Here is a 22,740-nt window from a genome sequence, read left to right as displayed (position 1 = left end):
TTAGGTGTGCCAGAGCAGACTGCCCAGACAGTACAACCCAAGACAGTGTCTGGCCACAGAGCTCAGTCCCTGGGGCATCAGCACGTCCGTTTCCCCACCCGAGAAGCAGATGCAGTGGCCATGGGTTGCGGCAGAGAGGATGAAAGCTTCTCCCTTGCCGCAAAACTCTGCTGGATGACACGGACGCCCCCCAGTTCCTCTCCACATCCCCAAGTGAAGAAACACAAGCCTCCACCTACCAACTCGGGGAGGTTTTTCTAACTCTAAAACCCCAGACCTGGGAGTGTTTGAGCCTCATGGAGAAAGGGCCCAGTTTTGTTTTTCCAGTGATTGTAGCAATGCTCTGCTCTTTTCTGGGGTCTGGCATTTTGTTTTAAGTGGCCCAGAGCCAGGCAGCACTAGTTAAGCAATAGCAAAACAGCTCTGGTCTAGCACAATCCCTGTTAAAATCTTACTCTTGGCTCAGCAAACAGGAAGCTAAAAATTAACTACCTCCCTCGAGCACACTTCCACAAAAGCCCCTTTTGTAGGGCACATCGGTAAGGGCAGGCAGGACAACACGGGTGCAGGGGGGGAAGCATCCAGAGCTTACAGAGAGGGGCTGTGCAGGGTGGCAGCAGGGAGCTGGGAGAGGGCAAGAACATGTTCGACCTCGTGTATCACAGCATCTCACCTTAAACACATTTGGTACCCACCACAGCCATAGCTGGTGACGAGGGAGAGGGCACCCAGGAGGGACGGAGATCACTTTTTCCCCCAGGAGAAAGGCAGAGTTTCCTGCCACCCATTTCCAGGATGACTTACTCATTGCTGGGAAGTGCTGAGAGCAGCTGCTACCGAGTTCTTGCACAGCAAATTCCATCTTGCCCCGAGGCGTGTGTCAGAGCTTGTTTCCAGCCACCAAAGGAAGCCCACGCAAGCTGGGAGGCAGGAGGGCAGTCACTAAGTCCAAACAAGGTGACAAAATCATCAGCTGCTTGTGACCCACCTCAAGCAACTTTGCTTCGGGCAATTAGCTTGCCCGAATATACCTGCCTGTTAGTGATTTACATTCATAATACCTTAACCTCCGTGCATGGGAGCTGCCTGTGAAACCCAGGGAGCCCGTCCAGGGAAACCCAGCCCGAGAGGTGCCTCGTTATCTGCAGCACAAGCCTCCTCCTGCTAAGTGGAGATGGGACCTGTGCAAACTAACCTACAGCTTGAAAACATCCGACTTCTCTCATCACCAGTATAACAGTTATTTACTTTTTTTACAGGTGACTATTTCACAGCAAGAACCATTCCTCTGCACTAATGATCTTGATTCGGACACATTAATAATAAGGAGGAATAAAGGCAAAGATTTTGCAGGCAGCAAATGAGACTCCGAGGAGGTCTGCCAGGCCACAGCAGCACTGGGTCTCTTGAGTGTCCCCCACAGCCTTCCCCACAGCATCTTCCTTTCATTCTTGTTTTGGCTTATTTCAAAAAGCAGAAAACGAAGCTTGGAAGCATAGAAGAACCAGATACACTGAATAAACAGGAAACTATTCCACAAAACTGATATCTAAGGAATTTCATTAAGGAATCCCCTGACCTCTGTTTGGCTGTGGATTTTGGACAGTTGGAGCAAGAAGCCAGCACCAGTTTACTCAGGATGGAGCAGAGGAGGTGAGCACTGACGGGGGGCAGAGCAGGGAGAAATGAAACACCAGGGTGGAAATGCATAGCAGAAGAGGCAAGGCTGAAGAAACAGGAGTGGAAAAAAGGTCTAAGGGAAAAAATGCAAATAGAGGAGAAAAATCAGAAGGCTCAGAGGGGAGAAGGCTTGGAGCATAGGTAGCTGAGGAAACTGAGCTGGAAAGCAGGGAGGGAAAGCAAATAAGAAAGAGGAATCCACTCCAAAAGGCAGAGCTGGTTAGTCAGAGGCAGAGCTGAAGCAGAGGGAAAGAGTACAGCTCTGAGCCATCCTGTCCCCACCAGAACTACACAGCCTTCTGCCCAAGTGGCAATGGTCCCTGCTGGGGGCAGGTCCATCAGCATCTATACTCCTGCATCAGCTCTGCTTTCATGAGCCTGATCACTTAATTATATATTATCCTCAGGGAATCAACTTGCAAGCTCTGCCTCACAGCTTGGTGTGATCTACATAAAAAGATTTAGAGTGTAAACTTAACTGCCATTTGTGGCACAAATCCTGGTGCTCACACAGCGCTCTAAACTTCTATAGCTTACTTAAAGGTGTCCCCTATCACTGGCATGTACAGCGTACACTGTCAGCAGGACTCCACTCAAATACATTGCCAAGGGCAACTATTTTATCCAATTTCTCCCAAGGCATTTTCCACACACACCAGCACCCTCCATCCTGCTCCTCTGCCATACGCCAGCAAACCCTGTGCTGGAGCATCACTTCATTTCTGCAGAGGCTCTTGGGGACGTGCCACCTCCTGCCAGCCCTCCTGGGTGCCCCCAGCTGCCCTTGCCTGCCTGCAAGGAGGCAGCCCAGCCCTGCTTTGCTCAGCACACAGCAGTGATCAGTTTGCTGCCATTAATGTATGCATTCAGCTGCTCTAATAGAAAATAAACAGGAAAGAATCAAAAGCCCGTGTGTTCCTCAGCTACGTGACTGATCCTGCCCAAGCATAAGCATCCCCTTTCTAGCCAAGTATCTATTTCCAGCCCTACAGATTCAACCTCCTCTTTACTTTCAGTTGAGCAAGATGCTTTTTACAGTGCTGCTTTGCACTGCTAAATCTTTGGCCTTCAAGAGTTAACGCTCCGACTAAAAACCATATATATATTTAATATATATTCCCAAAGCATGCTCCACAGCTCAGACAGAAGTCAGGTGTTTAATGCAGGAATTAATGGCTGCAGGCATGTCAATGCAGTATGTTGCGGTCAGTGATGCTAACTCCTCTGTCCATAACTTTCGGCTATAGGTCAGGTAAGGCAGTAGGAAGAGATGCTCCTCAGCAAGGATGTGGGATCATGACCTGACCAAAACAAACTGTGTTTAACATGTGATGGCTGATCCACATCATCACTTCCCACAGCAGCATCCCCTGGTCCCTGCCAGACAATCATTACATGCTTTCGTTAGATTTCTATATATGCTCTTTTCTGTAAATTTAAAGAGGACCTTCCCTTCCAGTAAATTACAGCTTTCTTTTGGCTTTCAGGCCAGTCTGCAGCTCATGTTTTCATACAGTCTGAGTTGCTCGCATTTGGCTTTTCTGAGGCACTGACTGCAGAGAAGGTTAAGCAGTTCAGCGGTTGAGTCGCTGGTACAAAAACAAACTTACAGATTTCTGATCCAGAAGACACACCAAAACAACATGCTATAGAGAGACAGCCCAGCTGGAGCCAAGTATACATGCTATCGCATTTCGCACCCCTGATGTTTATTTACAAGGCAAGCCAAGCAGGCCTCCCATCCCTCCAGATTTCCTTAAATATGTACTTTTTCATGTCCAGAAATTGTCCTTGGATAAGGATTTTTGTGAGAGGGGGGTGTAAAGCGGCTGTGCATGCAGGACCTGCAGACAGCAGACTTCTCCAGCGCATCTACCGAGAGGTGAAACGCAGGTGTGCCTGGGCAGGCTTGTCCACAGCTGCTGCGGGGTCTGAAATACCCAAGACAACAGTGGATTTTCTGCACCTGCACCATGGCTTTCCTCCCAGAGAGCACACCCATCGTCCCACCTGGGTGACCTCTTGTCACCACAGAAGAAAACACCTTTCAAGGGACCCTGCAGCTTCACACAGCCACCCTCCACACCACAGTCCACAAGCCACAGCACTGCACTGAGCTGGGTCAGCGCCTCCCCCCGCCCCCAATCTATAGGAGCATTTCCAACTTTTGAACTGGACCAGTCCAAGGGTTGTGAGCACTAGCAAGGGGAGGAAAGTGGTGGCAAAAATGCCCAAAAAGGGGAATCTCCCCTAAAAGCTGGGGAACTTGGTATCAGTACCTGGAGCTGCATGCCAAAGCCTCTGCTAGCTTTTTACAGTTTCACAAGAGCCTGAGTTTTTCTGCACTCCACACCCACCTTATTAGGGAAAAAGCACTTTTTTTCTCCCCAAGAGAAGAGATGGTTTAATTCTCACTTTAGCAGGGCTATACAAGTCACAACACAAGGCAGGTGAAAGCCCTTCACTGTATAGAAACACCTCTGTATCCTCTAAGAGCCGAAACAGGCTGAGTGTTAATAACCATTTTCCAAAACCCCACTGACATTCATTTGCACCATTTGTCCAAGGGCTCAATGGGCCCTTGGCTCCAGGGCAACAAGTTCCTAATTACCTAGGTTACAGCATCATCACTGCCAGATTAACGAGGCATTGGGAGGTGACCGAGGCCACGTTACAGACCATGATGGCGAAGAGAGGTGATAATTCACCCAGCACGCCCAGGGAGCCGAGGGCGTCTGCAAGGCACACGCAAACCCACGGCCACACAAGGTCCAGCTGCAGCATACGAAACACACACAGCAGAGCAGCTCGCTTCATCGTATAAGCCCTGATGCAGTCACAAGGCATAAAGCCACAAAGAGTAATTACAAAGAGAACTATTTTTAAGACATGTAGCAAAGGTTTAGTGTTTTTTTGTCATCCCCCTCCTGTCTTTACAGCAAAGGCATCGGGGAGTCAGCCAGGTTCCCAGGCCATACCCGCCCAGATAAAAGGAGGCAGGAGGCTCAGGAAAGGCAGGGCAGGGCAGGCTGGCCCTTGCTTCCTCCCTGCCCAGCAAACCCAGGGAGACACAGCCCTGCTCACACCCTGCTGCTGGCGTTGATACCCGCAATGCTGCCAGCCCCACAGCTGGGAGCACAAGATGCTGCTCCCATCCTGCTCCAATGGCACCCACAGCTCCTCAAGGCAGGGCTGGGTTTGCAAAGGGGCTGGTACCAGTGCCTAGGACAAAGAGCAGCTCACACCAAGCTGCTGCCATCCTGGAATAAATAAGGAGGCTTCCCCAAGGGGCTAAATACCCAAAGACTAGGTTCAGCAGGTTTCCTTAATGAGGATGCTGCTGCAAGATACATCACTGGAAAACCTTTGCAGCTGTGTGTGCTTTGGGGAAAGGACCTGACCTGAGCCTTGCCCAGCTGGCCTGCTGTGGAAATCCCCAATTAGGTGTCACAGCTCACCCTCCCCTCATCTGGCTTGCCTGACTCATGGCGGAGCTGACCCCCTTCTCACCCAGCGCCTGCTTTTTCCAGTACTGCTGCACGCGCCTGCCCACACGCAAAAGCAACGTTAACAGAAATCCACTTTTGCAAAATTGAATGGGCTTCCACTGCCACAGCTGCTTGCATCTCCCATGAGAGGGATTTTAGGCACTAGAAATTAGTGATAACCCACAACAGCAAATGTTTCTCTTCTAAGTACAACATTTACCTGAATAAACAACCACCCATACTCACCTGGCCACATCCCCACAATTAGTATTTGTAAGAGAAGCTGGGATTTTTAGGGACAGTTTCTTTCCACTTCTGTATCCCCAGAAAGTACTCTAGTGTGCATATCACTCTTCACTTGGGTTCACTTACAGTGGGATGAGAGACCCTAAAGCACTTCAGCAGCAGCCTCTGCTGTGCCTACGTGAAGAAATACCTGTTAACAAATCACCGCTGCCCTTCAGTAAAAAAACAAAACCAACACATGGGAACAGGAAGTAAATGCACATATATTAAAGGTCTAAATTAAAGTTTTCCCCAAAAATACACAGTTCAGCAGAGCCAAAGACCAAAGAGCCACAGAGGAACACCTCCCAAATCCGGTGGCCACATCTAGCCCAGCTGTAAGCTTGCTATGGGTGTCGGGGCACAAGGGGTGGCAGTGAGCCGCCCTGCCAGCTCCCACCCCACCTGCGCTCATCAGCCCAGCCGTCACCACAAGGAAAAACCACCTCCCCGCTTTGCTCCAATACTCCAGGAAAACCCTGTCCTCGGGAAACTTGCGCTTTGTCCGTTCAGTGGCCGCTTGTGCTGTTTGACAAGTGAGTTTTGGAAGAGCAGAGCCAGGCACCTCGGTGGTGGTGAGGAGGGGGCTCAGGGTGAGCATCTCAAAATGTCGCATGCCCCAGGATGTAGCGCCAGTCACCGCACAAAAATTCCAGGTGCTTTAACAGCAGCTGTGTGAGGAGGTAGTGCTGTTTTATAAATTTATGTCATTTATACCTGAACTAGCCAGTTTTATACCTGACCTCGCCGTTCAGGCAGGGTTCCCCAGGAGCTCAGGGAAGTAGAGGGGCGAGAGGGCAGCAGTGCCTGTCCCGGCACCAGGCAGAGCTGGGCATCATTCAACAGGCACAAAACGTTCCCAGCAAAAGACTTTTTATTCCACTAGATGGAGCCCAAGCCTTGCTTATGGGTGTTGCCTAACGGCGTGGACGAGGATGTGGCGAGGACAGGGGATGGAGCTGGCTGGGCACCACGCCGGGGTCCCCATGGTGCTGCAAACCTGCCAGTCCCAGCCCTGCCAGCAGCAAGACCCCAAAACCAACCCCTTCATTTGCCAGGCAACGGCATACGCCGAGCCTGAGCTCCCTGGAGCGCTGCCGTGGTCCATCAGGCTTGGGGTGTGACGTGCCGTGGCAATTCCAGGGGCTAGTCGCCCAGCCCAGGCTGCCAGCAGCCCTGTGGCCCCTTTTGCTCTGAGCTGGGTGGGCTGGCACAGGAGGTCCTTGAGTCTTTGGGGGTCTTGTGGGTGCTGCCCCACGCCTGGGAAGCTGCCAGCAAACCCCTGCCCCAGGTTGCTTAAACCTCCACGTCCCCGCAGCACTGGCACCAAGCTGCCTGGCGTGGCTCCCGTGGGGGCACTGGGGCCTGATGCCCTGGTGTGGGGTGCAGTAGGCACATGCAATTTTTGATCCTTTCCGCTGGAGAGCATAAGCTCTAGCAAGGCAGAGCCCCGACAGCTGGTGCTACCGATAACACCAGTGAGATATGTGGTGTTATCCTTGTCCTGGTGGTCCCAGCATCAATCACCCATGCACGATCCCTGAGAACCAAGTCTATGGCCCAAAACAGGACCTGCCCCTTCCCCGCGTGCAGCCACCCAGAGGACAGGGGAGCAGGCACTCTGCGGGTACATCACTGCCATCGTAGCTGCTCCCACCCCCTCTCACCGCATGGGCACAGCGCCAGCGGAGAGTCCCCTCCTGTGGTGCTGAGGGTGGCACCTATCCCCACGAGGCTCAACACCGCTCCCACCGTGCCGTTTGCTCCGGCGCTCTGCCAAGCGCACCCGTTTTAGCAGCTTCTTGGACAGAAAAAGCAACCTGCAGTTGCACAAACAGTGATTAACTTTGAGCACCACCGGCGGCACGGCTCCAGGGTGTCGAAGCCCAGCCTGGCTCGCGTGTGGGGGCCAGTGGTGGGAATGGCGGTGGCATGGTCGAGGTGCTGTGGTGCTGCTGGAAGGGCAGCGGGGCCGGCAAGCGCCCCGGCAGCATGCTGGAGGGTGCGATGGGGATTTTTTTTGTGTGGGAGATGGACGAACCGAGGGGGGAAGTGTTCTGTGGGTCTCCCCAGCAAGGACAAACTGCAGAGGGAGTGGGTGGCCCTGGGCAGGAGCCGGTGGGGTTTGATACCCCAAGGGAGGGATGTGTGGGGCCAGTTGGCCAAATTGCAGCCCCAGAGGTGATGGCTGGGCCAGGGATGTGCTGGGGCCAGAAACCCCGCTGTGCCTGGGGAACAGCCCCCCTGCAGCACGCTGCTCATGGCAAAGCAGCTGCCTGAAGTCCTGCTGCAAACACCAAAGTCAGCAGAGCCTTAGGTACAGAAATGCCTTTATTTCTCCATTAGGCTGGAAGTGAAACCGCGAGGACAGAGGCTTTTTCTCACTGTTTATTTACTCACTTTGCATCACTGCACGAACAACGCTACCCTATGCCGTGTAGCACGATTGCTGTTACATGGCTGTCTAGCACAGCAAACCCATGCATCACTGTCGCTGCGCTGGACACAGCCCCCCTCAAATTAACAGCAGGATTGCATCAACAGTGATTTTTGGCTCCTGGGCTGCGAAGCACCGCGCGACCCCAAGCAATGTGCAGGGTGCCCCTCACCCAGGCAAAAGCAGTGCCTGCAGCGGGGATGCTGTGGGGGGAACGGCATGTGGGACCTCCCAACTCCACCGCTGGAGCCTGCCGGGGTGGATGCCGGCAGCCCCTCAGAGGGTCCCTCGGCTCCAGCGGCCGTGGGAGTGCCCCGGGGCTCCCCACCCCGAGGGCTGCAGTCCCATCTGTCGGCTGTCGCTGCGGCTGCCCCGCTCCCCCTCGGAGGACTGGCTGCTGTCGTCACTCCCGAGGCTGGCATATGGGCCACGGGGGCTGCCTCCGGCCCCACCAAGGGCATAAAAAGACCGTTCTCGGACACGGAGCTCATCGGCGCGCTTCACCTGGTCCACCTGCCTGCTGTGGCCCAGCGCTGCGAAAGCCCCCGGCGCCCCGGCCCCCGGCCTCCTGCCATGCTGTCCAGGGAGGCGGCCGACCCCTGCCCCCGCCACCCCGGCCTCACCACCTCGCCCCCGCTCCCGGCCTTCGCCCGCTGTCACGCTGCCCCCGGCTTGCCCTGCCTGCGGAAGGAGGCTGCCCCCCACTTCGGTGGCACGCGGCCTGCCCCCGGCATCGCTGCCATGGCCACCAGGCCTTGCCTGGGCCCTGCTTGACGCCTGGCTGCCGGCTTTCCCGTGTGGGGACGGTGCTTTTTCTGTCCTGGGTGGCTTCTCCAGTCCTGCTCCCTCCGGCCGGACCCTCGCCCCTGCCCTGGGCCGTCCCTCCCCGCGGGGCTGGGGGGTGGCTGGCCCCACTTCCCCTCTCCCCACCACGGCGCTCTCGCCTGCCTTGCGGCCGCTGGCCATCCCCAGGGAGGTGGTGCAGTCCCCCTCGCTCACCCCGGGGGAGGCTACGGTGGTGCCCAGGCGGATGCTGGCCCCCTTGCCTGGGACAGTGGCAGCGGCCTCCTCGTCACCCCCCTGGTGGGGGGTGGTGACAGCCGGGTGGCCCGGCCTCCCCTCGAACCTCTGCCCCTCACCTCTCACCTCACCATCACTGTTCCCACGGATGCCAGGCCCTGCGGGGACGGTAACGTGACCACCAGCGACTCTCCAGGGGCCAGGGGCCACCGGTCCTTCTCCATCACCAACAGTGGTGGCACCATCCTCATTGTCTCCTGTGGGACGGCCACCCCCAGGGCTGCTGGTGACGCTGTCCCCATGGCTCGGCGTGGCTGTAGTGGCTGGTCCTTCAGGCTGCCTGCGAGCAGGGATGCCGTCATCGTCATCGCCATCATGTGCCGCAGTGACGCCCAGCCCAGGCAGGGAGCTGCTGATTCCCGCAGTGGGGATGCCGTCATCCTCGCTGCCAACAGTGGCACCAGCCTGGGTGGTTTCTTGTTCCCCGACATGGATGTTGGCCCTCCCAATGAAGATGTTGACCTCATCGTCATTGTCCGGAGAGATTTGGGTGAAGCTGGTGGCCCTCACTGTGCTGCCTGCCTTCCCGCGGGTGACAGTGACACTGCTCGAGTCGGGGATGTAAGCGTATTCATCCACACCTTCGGCGTCAACTTGGACATCCTCCATCTTCTCGGTGACAGAGGCGAGAGCGGGGCCTCCCATCCCTGTGCCCCGCATGGCGCCTTCCTGCCCTTGGCCAGGGACAGTGTCCTCGCCGCTGCCCTCGTCCCCAGCCCCTCTGGTGGCAGGGACCCTTTCCCTCCCGGCTGTCGTGGCCCCCTCCACTGGAATCCCTCCGGGGGCATCATCGTCCCTGTCCTCACTCCTGACACCGGACCTGTTCCCCGCCACGGCCTCACTGGGGCGTCCGCCCTGGGGGAGAATGGAAACACCACCATCCACTTCAACTACCAAATCCACGTCGCCGCTGCCCTCTGAGCTGGCCGGGGTGGGACCTGCGACGCTGACACCACCATGTGCTCGCGTGCTGGTGCCCGGGCGAGGACTGTGAGCATCCCTGTCAACGCCTGGGGCACTGTGGTTTTGGGGCTTGAGGCCGATCCCGTTCTCCATTGCATTGGTGCTGCCATTGTCACCTCGCTCCGGGGTCGCCCCGTCCTCCGTCGCCCTCCACCTGGCATTATCCTCGCCCAGCCGGTGACCGGGGACGGTGCTCTGGCTGTCGGCCTCTTCCTTCTGTGCAGTACACACAAGGGAGAGGTCAGGGCCAGTGCCAGCGCACACCGGCTGCGTGGGGTGCCACAGCCAAGCTGGGGTCCTGCCGTGCCGCCTGGCCGCCTCCTCACCTTTATCTGCGTCTGGTTCCTCCGTGTCGAAAATGAGTAGACATATTTGAAAACATAAAAGCCATGCTTGGAATTGCAGCCTTTCAGCAGTATCTGGTGGGTAAGAAAATAACCAAGATAACCACCAAATAACCACGATTTTCTTATTAAATGCAACGGCAGTAGCTTCCCTTGCTGTGCCTGGCACCGCAGCAGGGTCCCACCGCACCCACTGGGGCCGCAGCGTGAGCGGTAGCTCCCACCACCTTGTGGCTGCCAGCACAGGCAGAGACCTGGGCAGGACGTGTGTGTTACCCTCCTGGGCTCCGGGGCTTGTTTTCCCCTTGGGCTCATTTTCTGCCTTTGCTTGCTTTCAGGAGCTGTGGGGTTTTTTTTGCAAGGTAGCTTATGGCTTGAATAAACAACCTGGTTGATGGTCCCATCAGACATGAGTGATGGGACCAATGGTGACAGAAGCGCTGGAACGACAGCAGCTGGCTTCCAATAGGCAAAACCAGGCATTTTCTTCCATGCTACTCATCTGAATTTTGATACTGATGCATTTTACACCGATACACTTGAAAAAACCCCATAGCAGCTGGGCCTGGGACTTTTACAACCTCACCGGTGGGTACACCGAGCATTTGTGCTCTGGGGCTGGGCAGGGGCAGAGGAGCAGCCAGGAGGGGGGAAGCCCTTCCCTTGCCTGAGCACATCACACCTTTCCCCTCCCCTGTTCTTCGTAAGGGCTGCTCGGATGCAAGGGGACCGCCAGTCTCTTTTTCCACAGCTCACTGGGGTTCCCTCCAAAAGTGGCTTTTTCTCCCTGTACCCCCGGTGCAGGGCACCCCACGGGGTCCGGATGGGGCAGGGAGGGACGTACCCGGTGCTGTCCCATGCAGTTCCCAGCAGCTCTCCCAGGCAGCGGCGGCGGCACCTGCGGGCAGCAAAACACAAGCAAAACCCAAGGTGTCAAACGCTGCCCCGGCATCCAGGCAGCTGCCAATACCCGCTGCCGGCCACCCACCCTGCCCAGCGTGATGGGCGCATCACGGCGTCCAGGGAAGGGTGGGAAAACTGTGTTGATAAGCCAATAAATTCCCGGGCACTACCTGGGGTGCCGGCTTAAAGCCAGCAATAGGAAAGGTCAAAAACCCATTTCCAGGGTCCGAAAAGTATTGCAAATTCTGCTACAGCATGCTTGCATTGCATGCTACATTTAATAGGATATTGTTGGTCTGCAAATACCCTTTTACTGGATTCTGCTGCAGAGTATTTTTATTGCAGAGCATTTTTAATACATGGCACCACTGCTCACACCACAATGCTCCAACTTATGGCTGGGATCTGACTCCAGCCTGGAGCTGGTTACCTCATGGTGATTTCCAGTGTTTACTGGGCAACTGAGCATTGACACCGGTGCCCTCACAGCCAGGTTTCTATACATGCTTGCAAGCTTACGGCTTCCCATGATTATCCTGGCATCTTTTGGGATGTATTGGCCAGTGCATCCCTCAGGTATGGGGAATCTGGAGGTGGGAGCATCCTGTGAGCCCCACCAAGCCATTTCGGGGCATTCCCTACGTGCCAGAAGGGGAGACAGCCCCATGGAGGGGAGCCCCCTCTGGTCTCAGCAAAATCAGCCACTGAAGTGCCCAGCCGAAAGGGCCAGAAATCACCTCAGAATATTAAATATTCCTGGCTTACTCCATTGTTTGTGAACAATGTCAAAGGCTGGATTGTAGTGCCAGTTACGCAGCAGAGTATTAACCGGCTGTCTTCTGTGCCCCTATCTGAAAAGCAAATCTGCGCTGATTTATTGCCTTCCCCCATGCTGCCCTGGGACAGACCCGGTTGTACAAGCTTGCCCTGGGGGCTAAAGGACACACAGCTGGGGCCCAGCCCTCAGGGAAAAGGTAGTTTCCCTCCTCCTTACCCTGCCGGAAAAGCAAGCCTTCGCTAGGAGCAGATTTTCACTCTAGCTGTGTATTTAGTATGTTGGGCAACAGCAGGACAAAAATGGCTGCTATTATATTTATCTTAGTTTGCCCTTTGTTTCAGTTATATCTGTCCGAATTTCACATTAGGAGAGTTGGAATATAATTGCAGGCGCCCCTCTGACCCCTGTTACCCACATGGGTAAGGCGAGCATCCTCCCCGCGCTTCCCTTCCCGTGGCTCCGCTCGGGCTGTTCCCAGGTCAAAAGCTCTGGGCAGATCCCAAATCCGTAGAAATCAAGGGGAAGAGTTACAGCCACCCAGACCGGCCCTTGCACAATGCCCTAACTGCTAAGTTAAAGGGGCATGCTCAGGCACCTCAGTGCTAATTTTTCCTGCTATTTTTCCTGCTGGGTTCACCTCTGTGCCAGCACCTCAATACCCCCCCGCCCCCCGCCGCAAGCCCCAGCGGTGCTATATGCAAGTACAACTCATGTTTCTCTGCTGGGTGCCAGGGCGCACTGGGGGGTACAGCCCACGCTTTTGGCAGCACGCTGGGAAGCCGGGGAGAGCCATACTCACAGGTGTTGAGAGGGCCGTGCTGAGCAGGCACAGGCACAGGCACACGAGGGCTGTTTGCATCTTGGGCAGCTCCTGAGGGCACAAAGCGAAGCGTCACTGGAGTTTGTCTTCCCGGGACTTGCGGTCCCCAACAGTCCTGGTCAGTAGCAACCCAAAAGCTCCTGCTGTCCAAAGCCCCCATGGCAGCAGGGTTATCCAGTGACCCCGGCTTTCCCCAGCCTTTGCGGTGGTCCTCGGCATCGCTCTGCCTCTCTGCACTCCTCGCAGCAAGGGCGATGCTCTCGCCGTGTGCATACAGCGGCGAGGCAAGGACACGTGCGTGGCCAGCAGCACCGAGTGGGCGCTCTGACACCAGGTGTTAAGCTTCTTAACTCGCTCTGTCAAAGCAGCTTGGGTAGATATTTGCAATAAATGACCACCAAAACCGCTGCAGGCTAAGCCAGACAGTTGTAAGTCTGAATTAAGAAACTCGCATGCTGTTTTCAACAGCACTGATAAATGGCGGGAGACGATAGCTCTGTTGGCTAATAATTCTCATTTCATCCATCCACCCTGGCTTGGGCTCGCAGGTCCAGCCTGGAGACTATTTTCAGCCACACAAGCATTGCTACAGAAACCATCGGAAGGAAATTCATGCACAAGGATCAGCAGTACAAAGCAACGTAGGCTGAAGAGAGCACGACGCAGAGATGCGCACAGCCGAGGCTCGGGCCATCTCCCTGCCCCCACTGTGGCTTGCCCAGAGTGAAAACAGGAGATGCCCTGCTTAGGGAAGGCAGAGCCGAAGGGCTGGGGAGAGACAGGGCAGGCAAACTAGGTAAGAAGATTACCTTTCACCGTCGGAGGCAGGTCCCAGCGGTAGACCGTAGAGGCTGTGCCCACTTTGCTGAAATTTAAAGTTGGCCCTGGGCGCGCGGAGCCAATCAGCTCCTGCCCAGGGACATTTGTCAGGGCTGGCAGTGTCCGCAGATAACCAGGGGGAGTAATTTCCAGCTAAAAATGTGTTTGTGGTGGAAGACAGCTATCAAATGTTCCACCTGGCTGGATAAACAGAAAGCATGGTTTATAAATATCTGTTCTGAAGGCGAAATTGCTCAATGATTAGCGCAGATCTTAGCGTGGCACACATCCAGCCCGGTTATTGATAAGGGGATGCAGCGGGTTGTAGTGTGCTCACCGTGACCGACATGGGAAAGCTGGCAAGGCTGCAGAAAGGGAAGGGTGATATACTGAACCCGGCCCGGTCGTGGCCACGACCGGCACCGCGGGGCAGCGCTGGCCAAGCTGAGAGCTGCTGCCATGTCGTAGCCTCCGACACTTGCTTTTTGGGTTTCAACCTCAACCCCCCCCGAGCTAAGCCTGGTGGCAAAAAAGAAAAAAAAAAGGATTTTTTTCATGCACTGCTTGCAGAGGTCCCTTTGAGCCCACCTTTGCTGTGGAAAGGTGCTAGGAGGATGTGCACGACTTATATGCACTCCTCCTGCCCCACTCTAGCTTTGGTGGTGTTGCTGGTCGCCTACGCATATGCCAAGGGGGATTCCCCCTGCTGCAGCTGCAGCCGCTCACTGTGGTGATGGTGACAACAGCTCCCATCCCACTCCCCACCCTGCCCCGACCCAAACCCTGGGAGCTCGACCGCATTAACACCAGAAATGCTCAAACCATCAGCATCCAGCCTCAGGTGGGAGCAAATCTCGGAGCCAGGAGGAAACTTGCCCTTTCCCCCTGGCCAGGGAGCCGCGATCGGGCGCTGCCCCGCGGGTGCCGGAGCAGCTGGTCGGTGCGCCTTGGCTCAGGGAAGCAGAGCTTTGGCCGGCTGCCCAGGGGGGCTGACGCACACGGGGCCGGGCTGGGCACCCCATGGGAGCGGGATCCGGCCCCCGGCAGTGCCAGGGCCCTTTGTCCATGCTGATTCCCTGACGTCTTTGGGCACCCCCTGGGGATGTGAATGACGGGGCTCTCGTGTCCCCGCCGCTGGCCACGAGTGTGTGCAGGGCTCCCCAGTGCCACCATAGGGATTTGGCCCCGGGGGTGCCCACCCTGCAGGCAGCACCCCCTGCCAGCTGCAGCCTGGCTTTGGCACACAGAAGTGGGTTTTTTATTTTTTTACAGCGGCCAGCAGCTCACTGCTGCAAGAATAGAAACTTGTTTTGCAGTTGGACCTGTATTGGGAGCTGAACACAGGTTTCTTTCCAGGAGTGTGAGGGCAGCATGGTACCTGCCGTAACCCATGCATGAGGGCCATCGCTTTTCCTAAATGGGGGCACCTGCCTGGAACCTAGTGGGATTTGGTCCCTCCCCATCCCTGGTGCTGATCCCCAGTTGACCAGGGCCACGCTCCTGTGGAGAGGTAACTCTAGGCAGGGATCCTGGGGACCACAAGCCAGGCATCCCCATCCCTGATGCAGGAGGCGAGTGGATGCACTGCTGTCACTGTCACAGCCCTACCTTGCCCTGGGGACAAGGCTGTGTGGTGGGGAGACACATGGACCATTTTGGGCTGCAGTGCCAGTGTCCGAAACACATGTCCGAGGTGCCCAGCCTCGGTAGGACCCACATGTCTGGCGCAGGGATGCAGAAGCAAAGCTCTCATTACATGGGTGTCTATCTACAGCTAGTGATGCACAGAAAGAGAATTAATGTCTTTACCTTTATTAATATTGCCTGGTGTGTGGTCAGGCTATGGGAGGCATGCTACCAATGACTGGAAGACGTGGTAAAGTTATAGTCGCCCACATATTGCAAATTCATGTCAACGCTACATAAGACATGGCAGTAATCCCACAGCGGTGACCCTAAATATGCCCTTTCATTTTTCGGAGGAGAATCTACAGAGGCTTTCCTACCTCCCTCCTTTTGTGTGCACCTGAGCTGGAATAAAGAGATTTAACCCTGAGCAGCACGAGCACCTGTAGCCCCTCAGCCCACCAAGCGCTGTGCCGCCCTGCTGACCCCAGCAAATTCAGCAGCAAACCCTTCGTCACTAACGAGCTCAGTTCGGTTGCTTTATTTCATTTCGCTTTGCAAGATACAAAAAAAAGCCTGGGATGGAGCCAGTATGCACCACAAGCTGCCTGTCGTTCCCCCTGGTGCGTGGCGGTTGCAGTGAGCCTTCGGATGCACGTTCCTGAGTGGGATGGGACAGGTGAGGGGCAGCGCTGGGGCCACCCCCCACGCACTTACTGGCTGTAGTAGTAATCCTGGCCATACACGTCGTAGCCATGCCCCTTGTAGTAGCCGTACTCGTCCTCGTAGGCCTGGTAGCTGTCCCCGCGGGCATACTCGTCCTGCTCCCCGTAGCTGCCGTCAGTGGTGCCCTCGTCCCCCCGGCCGTGTCCCCCAGCTGTCACCTCGTACTCCCACTGCTCCCCAGCTGTGGTGGCATCTGTAGGTCCCCTGTCTCCTGTGGTGGTCACCTGGGACAGCTCCTCTTTGCCAGTGGTGCTGGCGACGGTGGTGGCTTCGGTTTCCTCCTCCTCCTCCTCCTCCTCTTCCTCCTCTTCTTCTTCCTCCTCCTCCTCTTCCTCCTCCTCCTCGGCTGCGCCGGTGCCCTCCTCAGCCACCGCAGTGCCATTGCCGTGAGGTCCATCTGCCCCCTCCGTGGTGTTGGTGCTTGTGCCGTTGATGCCATTCTCATTCTCAGCTACCTCTTCTTCCTCCTCCTCCTCCTCCTCTTCCTCCTCATTCTCGTCACTGTCTTCATTTTCAGAGTCGCCCCTCTTGCCAGCAGCGCTGTTCCTGCCCCCCTTCAGGGGCCCTTGGCAGCCCTTGCCCTGGCAGGGGGGAAAATAACACAGCATTAGTTGAGTGTTGAGAGGTTGCAGCTTTTCAGTGCCACATGGCCTGGGGCAGGTGTGGGCACAGCTGACTATCCCCCCACACACCTTGCATAGCAAGGCTGTCTTTTTGGGGGGCCCCTTCCAACCCTCCCACCAGGTTAATGCCCAGAGCTTGGCCCAGCCATGGGCATCTTGCGCAGCAGACCCCCAAGAAGAAACAGGGTGCAGGGCATCCCATGGGTGCAAGCGAGCTTGCAGTGAACATACCCCCCCCCATGGGTGCTCCCCTCCAGCCCCCCAAACCACACCTGCTGGGGGGATGCAACGTCTCCTCCCAGCCTGCCCTGGCTGTCCCCAGGGGCTGCTCCGGCGGGGTAGCCAGCTGCCTCCGTGCCAGCGTGGGATGGCTCCTGCGGGGACAGGGAGAAGATGGGGCAGGTGGTCAGCAGCAGAAGCGGAGCACAGCCCTCCCAGCAGCGAGAGGGACACGCAGCATTCCCCCGCGGCATTTGGGCGCTGCTTTCCCACAGGTCTCACCCCAGGCTGAAATCGAGAAGCTGCAGCAGGGCAGCCCAAGCCATGCAATTAAGTGGTGGCGGCTGGAGTCGGGTGTTCCCCTTCTGGCTACACATTTTGCTTTACAAAGCATCTAAAGGTTTGCTTTTGAAGTTACCTCTCCCAGTTTCCAATAAACAAAGCAAGCCACAGGCGCACTACATGCGGACACACCACACACCAGGTGTAGATAGCTGGCAAGAACGTGACGGCTCAAAGCCAGGTGTGAGCCCGAACCCCCCCAGCAATAACCCATCAGCACCGCTTGGCCCCAGAGACCACACAGCGGAGCGGGTCTCTCAGTGGGGTGCATGACAGTCCGCACCCCTAAAAAAGGGCATTGAATAACCCAAATGCAAGCAGAGCCTGGAGCAACCACTGAGGAACTGGTGGGGCAGCTCGCCCTGTCCCCAGCCTGGGAGGAGGAATACCTTGCCACTGGCAAATGAACCCAGCCGAGGTGGGGAGACGTGGGGTCACCGCCATCCCTGCCCTGGGCAATCCCCGCTGCTCGCGTGCCAAGACCAAGGATGCTCACCCTGGCGTTTTGGGCCAACTCAGACACTTAAAATATGGGTACATCTGATACCAGAGAAAACCCAGGCCGTTTTCCTCTCTGCTGGAGGAGCCACCAAATTGCATGGTGCAGCCGGCTATGCCAATGGGAGCGATGCCCCCCATCTAGCAGCCGATATAACGGTGCTCTTTACATACCCATAACTGACCTTGGGGCCTTTCATAATGATTTATCTTGCTGACCACCCCCTGCCAGTGAAGCCACACAGCATCCCTGCCCTGGAACGGCCACTGCTCTGGTGCCCTTGAAATGAAAGGGGCAGCCCTGAACAGCAGCTGCATTCCTGCATATCACTTGATTTCTTCCTAGGGAATGAAATTCCCCCTTTGGCTGTCTCACCCCACTACTCAAAATTATCCTTGGTGATTGCAGCGGTAGGGGATAGCACCAGGCAGAAAGGGGCAAATTGCAGGGAGGGTGCCGGGGCTGGCAGAGGTGCCTAGGGGACGGGGGTCACCCCATGCTGCACCCCAGCCCCAGGTGGGCCGCCAAAGGGGGTTTTAAGACCAGATGCCCAGGCTTACACTCCTGTTAAAAAGACCCCTGAAATTAGCATTCAAATCATTAAATTTAAAAAAAAAAAAAAAGGAAAAAAACGTGCGATTAGACCTGACACATAGGTTTCCAAGCATACCGGATCCCTGTCTCAAAGCACCTACGAGACCACTGGATTATTTTTGAGCATTTGCAGCCCTGTGAGGCACAAGAGACCTTTATCATCCCTGGTAGTTTAATTTTGGACCTGGGTGACTCCCGCAAATGCAGCGGTGCCTGAGCTCATATTGACCCGACAGACAAGAGCAGCGTTACCGGCTGGGCTGGTACAAACATGCATTTCCCAATATAGCATCAGTTTGTGTCCCTCCACACTTGCAGAGCGTAACTGTATTTTCCACAGCAATTTTATCAGCACTATGGGGGCAATCCACCCTGAAAGGGGAAGTTAAGAGGAGTCCCTTACAGCGCCTTTTGCCTTGCGGGTGAGCCTCCCTGCTTCTGCCCTTTGGCCCGTCCTGCTCCTTTTTGAGCCACTGAAAACAGAAACCTGGAAAGTTTGTCTCAGGGTTGTTTGGTGCATCCCCTGCCCATCCTCTTTAAAAAAAAGAAGAAAAAGGAAAAAATATACAAAAAATAATAAAATAAAGCCCAGAGTAGAAAATCCAGTCGCATCCAGAGTGCAAGGCTGTGGGCGGTCAGCGGCCACAAATGCTGATGAGCAGAGACTGCAAAACCAAAGAAAGCTCCCAAATTCCCGTATTTGTTTTGCAGGCTGCCAGTTTGCCGTACTCACCCCCCCTTCCTGCTCCTCCTCCGAGCCGTCCCCCTCTTCCTCTGAGGAGTCACTGCCCTAAGGAGAGGGAAAACCAAGCCGTAGCGGGGCTGGTGGGTCTCCATTGGTGTCATGAGCACGATGGTCTCAGCCCATCCCTGCAGGCCAGTGGCAGACGGGGCGCAGACCATGCCCCCATCTCATTTGGGCCAATATCTCCGCATTTGGTGGGCAGCGAAGCATTGGCAACTCCTCCGAAGCACCCACCTGGTACCGTTGCTGCGGGGGATATACGTAGGCGTATCTGTACAGGTAATACCGGTGCCTGTTCTTGAACACCTACCGGGAGAAGAAGGGGGTAAATCCCATCAGTCTGGGGGCTTGGGTACAGGAGCGACTGAAACATCCTCGTCCTCAAGGCCAGCGCCGTGTGGGGCTGGACACGCAGGGTGGGGGGAGACCCTACCGCGTTTTCTTCCGAGTCGTCCGACTTGGCTCGCCGCAGCCAGCTCTTGACCTGGGGGAAAGGCTGGGTTGGCACGCACCCCACACCAGCCCCGGCGAGGCCGGGGGGTCCCCCCACTGCCCGGCACTCACCGAGAAGGCGCACGCCATCCCCACCAGACAGGCGAAGACCAGGGCACTCCTCATGGCTCTTTCTCTACCAGCAAAACACAGCGAGGGCTTGCTTTTCAGCTAGAAAGCACCGTCACTCCCCCAAACCATACAGGTGTTTGTGTCCACTTGGGTGAGCGGGGAGAAGAAAGGCTGACCTCCAGCCACCTCTCGATGGGGTCACGCATTGCTTTCTCTGAGCAGGACTACTCACTCCTGCTTCCCCATCGCCTGCGATTGAGTGGGGAAAACCAAGCCCCGCTGGAGATGTGACAGGAGCAGCCGGCGGGAGCACTTCCCATTGCGGCTACCCACCCACAGCCCTGCAACCTGCTCAGGCTCTGCCCAGGGAGCAACACCCCTGGGAATTACACCACAGAGAGTTTAACCTCATTGAGGAAAAATAAATAGGCAAACAAATAAATGGATATAAATCGGCTTCTACAGTCTGCCATTGACAAAAATAGCAGTGGCAAGGCACCAATGCGAGGAACCCCCCCGTAGGCATATCCGAGGGGGAGGCTTGGCTCTGGGCGGGTCTGAGCTGCACCCCCTAAGCACCAAAACCCGGCCTGCCCTCCTCCATCCCAGCCCCAGCAAGAAGCACACCTGACCCCTCCTGCAGCGCGCCAGCCTCCCCCCAGGAAGGGATGCTCCCGGCATCCCCCTGGGCTCAGTCAAATCCACTAACCTTCCTTTTTCCTACCTTTCCTCTGGCTAAACCCACCATCAGCTGTGCTGAGGTTTGGGGGGGAGTTGTTACGATATTTATCTGCACTTGAAGTTTCCCCATCTTTGTTTAACTCGGGAAACAGCTGGCCACAAGCTAGCTTCCCTGGCCATGCAGCCCATGCAGTGAGGCTCTGGATGCTCATGCCCTCCACCCAAGTGCTTCATGAAGCCGCAGACCCAGGAAAGAGCTAAAAGCAGCATCCAGCCCTGCCAGCAAGCTGAGCCCTCCCATCCACCCGCAAAAAGCAGACGGCAATGCACAACCCAGCTGGGAAAAGCAGCAGCAAGCTTACCCCACCACAGCACTGACAGCTACCCGCGGAGTCGGCCGGCACAGATTTCCTCCTGCCGCTGCCCCGCCGGGATATAAGGTCTATTTTTGCCCCCCCCCCCCCGAGCCAGTCGCCGCCCTCCCCAGAGTGACGCCAGCCCACCGGCATGTGCCAGAAAACCCCCAAACTTCAACGCCGGCAGATTTGGTGCACAAACATAGTGCCCCGCGCCCCTGCCAAACCCGGAGAGGTTTGCACTGCGCCGCTTAATTAAGGGTCTGGCCTCAGAGGAATGGCCAGGAGGCCGGAGGGTATAATAACACTCTGGGTTTAAATTAAAATAAATATTGGGAAATCTGTTCTCAGGGGGTGTCTACCTCCCTTTTTGGGAAATTCTGTCACTGTTTTTTCAAGAAGACAAAAAAGACCAACCTCAAAGGCTTGGCTCTACACTCATTTGGGCATAGCCGTTAGACAAAAAAAAAAGGCTAAATCCAAACAAGTCCCTCTCCAGGCTGCCTGCAGAGGTGAAACAGGCCTTGGGAAGGGCAGGGAAAGAAAAGGGGACTCAGATACAGGTGTCACCAGTCCCCCTTTGAGAGCCATTTCTGCTACAGTGATACTACAAAATGCATGTCTGCTTCGTCTCTCATGCCTCCGAACCACACAGACCCACGCAGGGGCCAGCCCGGCCCCCCGCTCTCCAAGATCAGGTATTCCCCAGCTGAAATCTGGCAGCTCTGTACATACCCCAGGCAAAGCAGAATAACTGCCTGGGGCAAAAAAATGCAAAAAACATACCCTCATGGCCACCCAAAGCTCAGCGGGGACCTTGGTGGCAGGATACAGCCAGCGATCGGAGCCACCCCTCCTGCCCTGTGCCTGATGGCAGCGGATGGGGGCACGTAGGTGCTGCAGCGGCCCCCCTGCACCCACCTCTGCAGGGAGATCCTTTCTCCTTTCCCTATATTTATCATTTCCTGCTGGGATTTTAGCCGCCCAGCTCTCCAGTGCACCTCTGCTCCCTCTTTCCCAGATTTTTCTTGCGCTCATCAGCAAAGGCCCCTTGCCACTCCTGCACGCACCCGGGCTGCAGCAGCTCAGGGGAACAACTCCTCACCAAATGCAGCTTTGCTTTCCACAGTGGCAAGGAGACTTACAAATCCCGCCCAATGCCTTCAGCCCTACGATCCTCAGAGGAGGAACGGCGGGGCTGGAAAAGGCAGGTCGATGATGCGCAGGTTAGCCAGTGATAAAACTATGGTTATTTAGGGCAGAAAAATCCCCTTTGCAGTGGAAGACCTGAACGCTCATGTTTCCGCTCAAAACTCGGGGCTGCGCTTGCTGAAAGCTTCACCCACATCCAGGGGAGCCCAGTTTGAGTCTGAATTTGATTGGGAAGCAAAAAATTTCCAGTTAACCAAATTCCCAGGTTAGGACCAGAAAGACAAAGGGGTTTTTTTTGTTGTTATTTTGTCTTCTTGCTCATCAACAGGTACATCATGGGGAGTTGCTAACTGCTGACAAAACGCCATGCACATCACATGCTTTTGGGGAGGGAGAGGTCCCTTGCAGCCCCCCTGGGGGTCCAGCAGCCCTAGCACCAAGCCGGGCCGCGTGCCCGCCGTGCAAACCCCAGGGCTGCAGGGTGCAGCTGCGCCTGCCCCATGGGCTTCAAAGCCTGTTGTGTCACTGTGAGGAGCCATAATTACAAGGGAGGCCTGCAGCTGGCCATGGCTTTCAGCTGGCGCCTCAGGCCAGGAAAACCCACACACACACAAAAAAAAAGACAAAAAAAAAAAAAAAAAAAGGTAGTCATGCAGTTTTCCGATGCCAACGCAGCAGCCTCCGGTAAAGAGAGACGCCAGCATCGTGAGGGACCTGGTGCCCCCATCCCACTCCCCAGCCCCATGGGGCTGGGGCGGCTGGAGGGGCTGCCCTGCTGGGGAGCGATGCAGGGGGCACAGGACAGAGACAGCCCTGCTTCCCACTGCCCCACGCCGTCCTGGGCTGCCCTGCGCAAGGCAGCAGTGAGCACATGCCCAGTTTTGAGCTTAAATTTCATCAAGGCTGGGGAACAGAGAGTGCTGGTGGGAGGTGATTTTTAATGTAATTAAAGGGCTGCTGCTCCAGGCTGCTTAAAAAAAGAAAACTGACTATAAAAAGATGTATTTCACCCAAGA

The 22,740-nt window shown here is 56.0% G+C and overlaps 2 protein-coding genes across 2 annotated transcripts; both read right to left on the bottom strand.

Moving 5' to 3' along the window:
• Positions 1-8,166: 8,166 nt before the first annotated feature.
• MEPE (matrix extracellular phosphoglycoprotein) lies at positions 8,167-12,835 on the bottom strand. Its single transcript, XM_075150617.1, has 4 exons — positions 12,758-12,835; positions 11,122-11,175; positions 10,260-10,352; positions 8,167-10,149 (listed from the first exon to the last, which is right to left on the bottom strand). The coding sequence occupies exons 1-4, from the start codon at positions 12,815-12,817 to the stop codon at positions 8,167-8,169; spliced, it is 2,190 nt and encodes a 729-aa protein (XP_075006718.1). The 5' UTR covers positions 12,818-12,835.
• A 2,916-nt stretch (positions 12,836-15,751) lies between these two features.
• On the bottom strand, positions 15,752-19,787 carry IBSP (integrin binding sialoprotein). The gene is made up of 6 exons (XM_075150616.1): positions 19,536-19,787; positions 19,405-19,455; positions 19,206-19,277; positions 18,960-19,016; positions 16,845-16,946; positions 15,752-16,530 (listed from the first exon to the last, which is right to left on the bottom strand). The coding sequence occupies exons 1-6, from the start codon at positions 19,587-19,589 to the stop codon at positions 15,937-15,939; spliced, it is 930 nt and encodes a 309-aa protein (XP_075006717.1). The 5' UTR covers positions 19,590-19,787; the 3' UTR covers positions 15,752-15,936.
• Positions 19,788-22,740: the final 2,953 nt, after the last annotated feature.

This window comes from Calonectris borealis, chromosome 4, assembly GCF_964195595.1.
Source record: "Calonectris borealis chromosome 4, bCalBor7.hap1.2, whole genome shotgun sequence".
NCBI classification, from domain to species: domain Eukaryota; kingdom Metazoa; phylum Chordata; class Aves; order Procellariiformes; family Procellariidae; genus Calonectris; species Calonectris borealis.
This window is presented reverse-complemented; position numbering and strand designations above follow the sequence as displayed.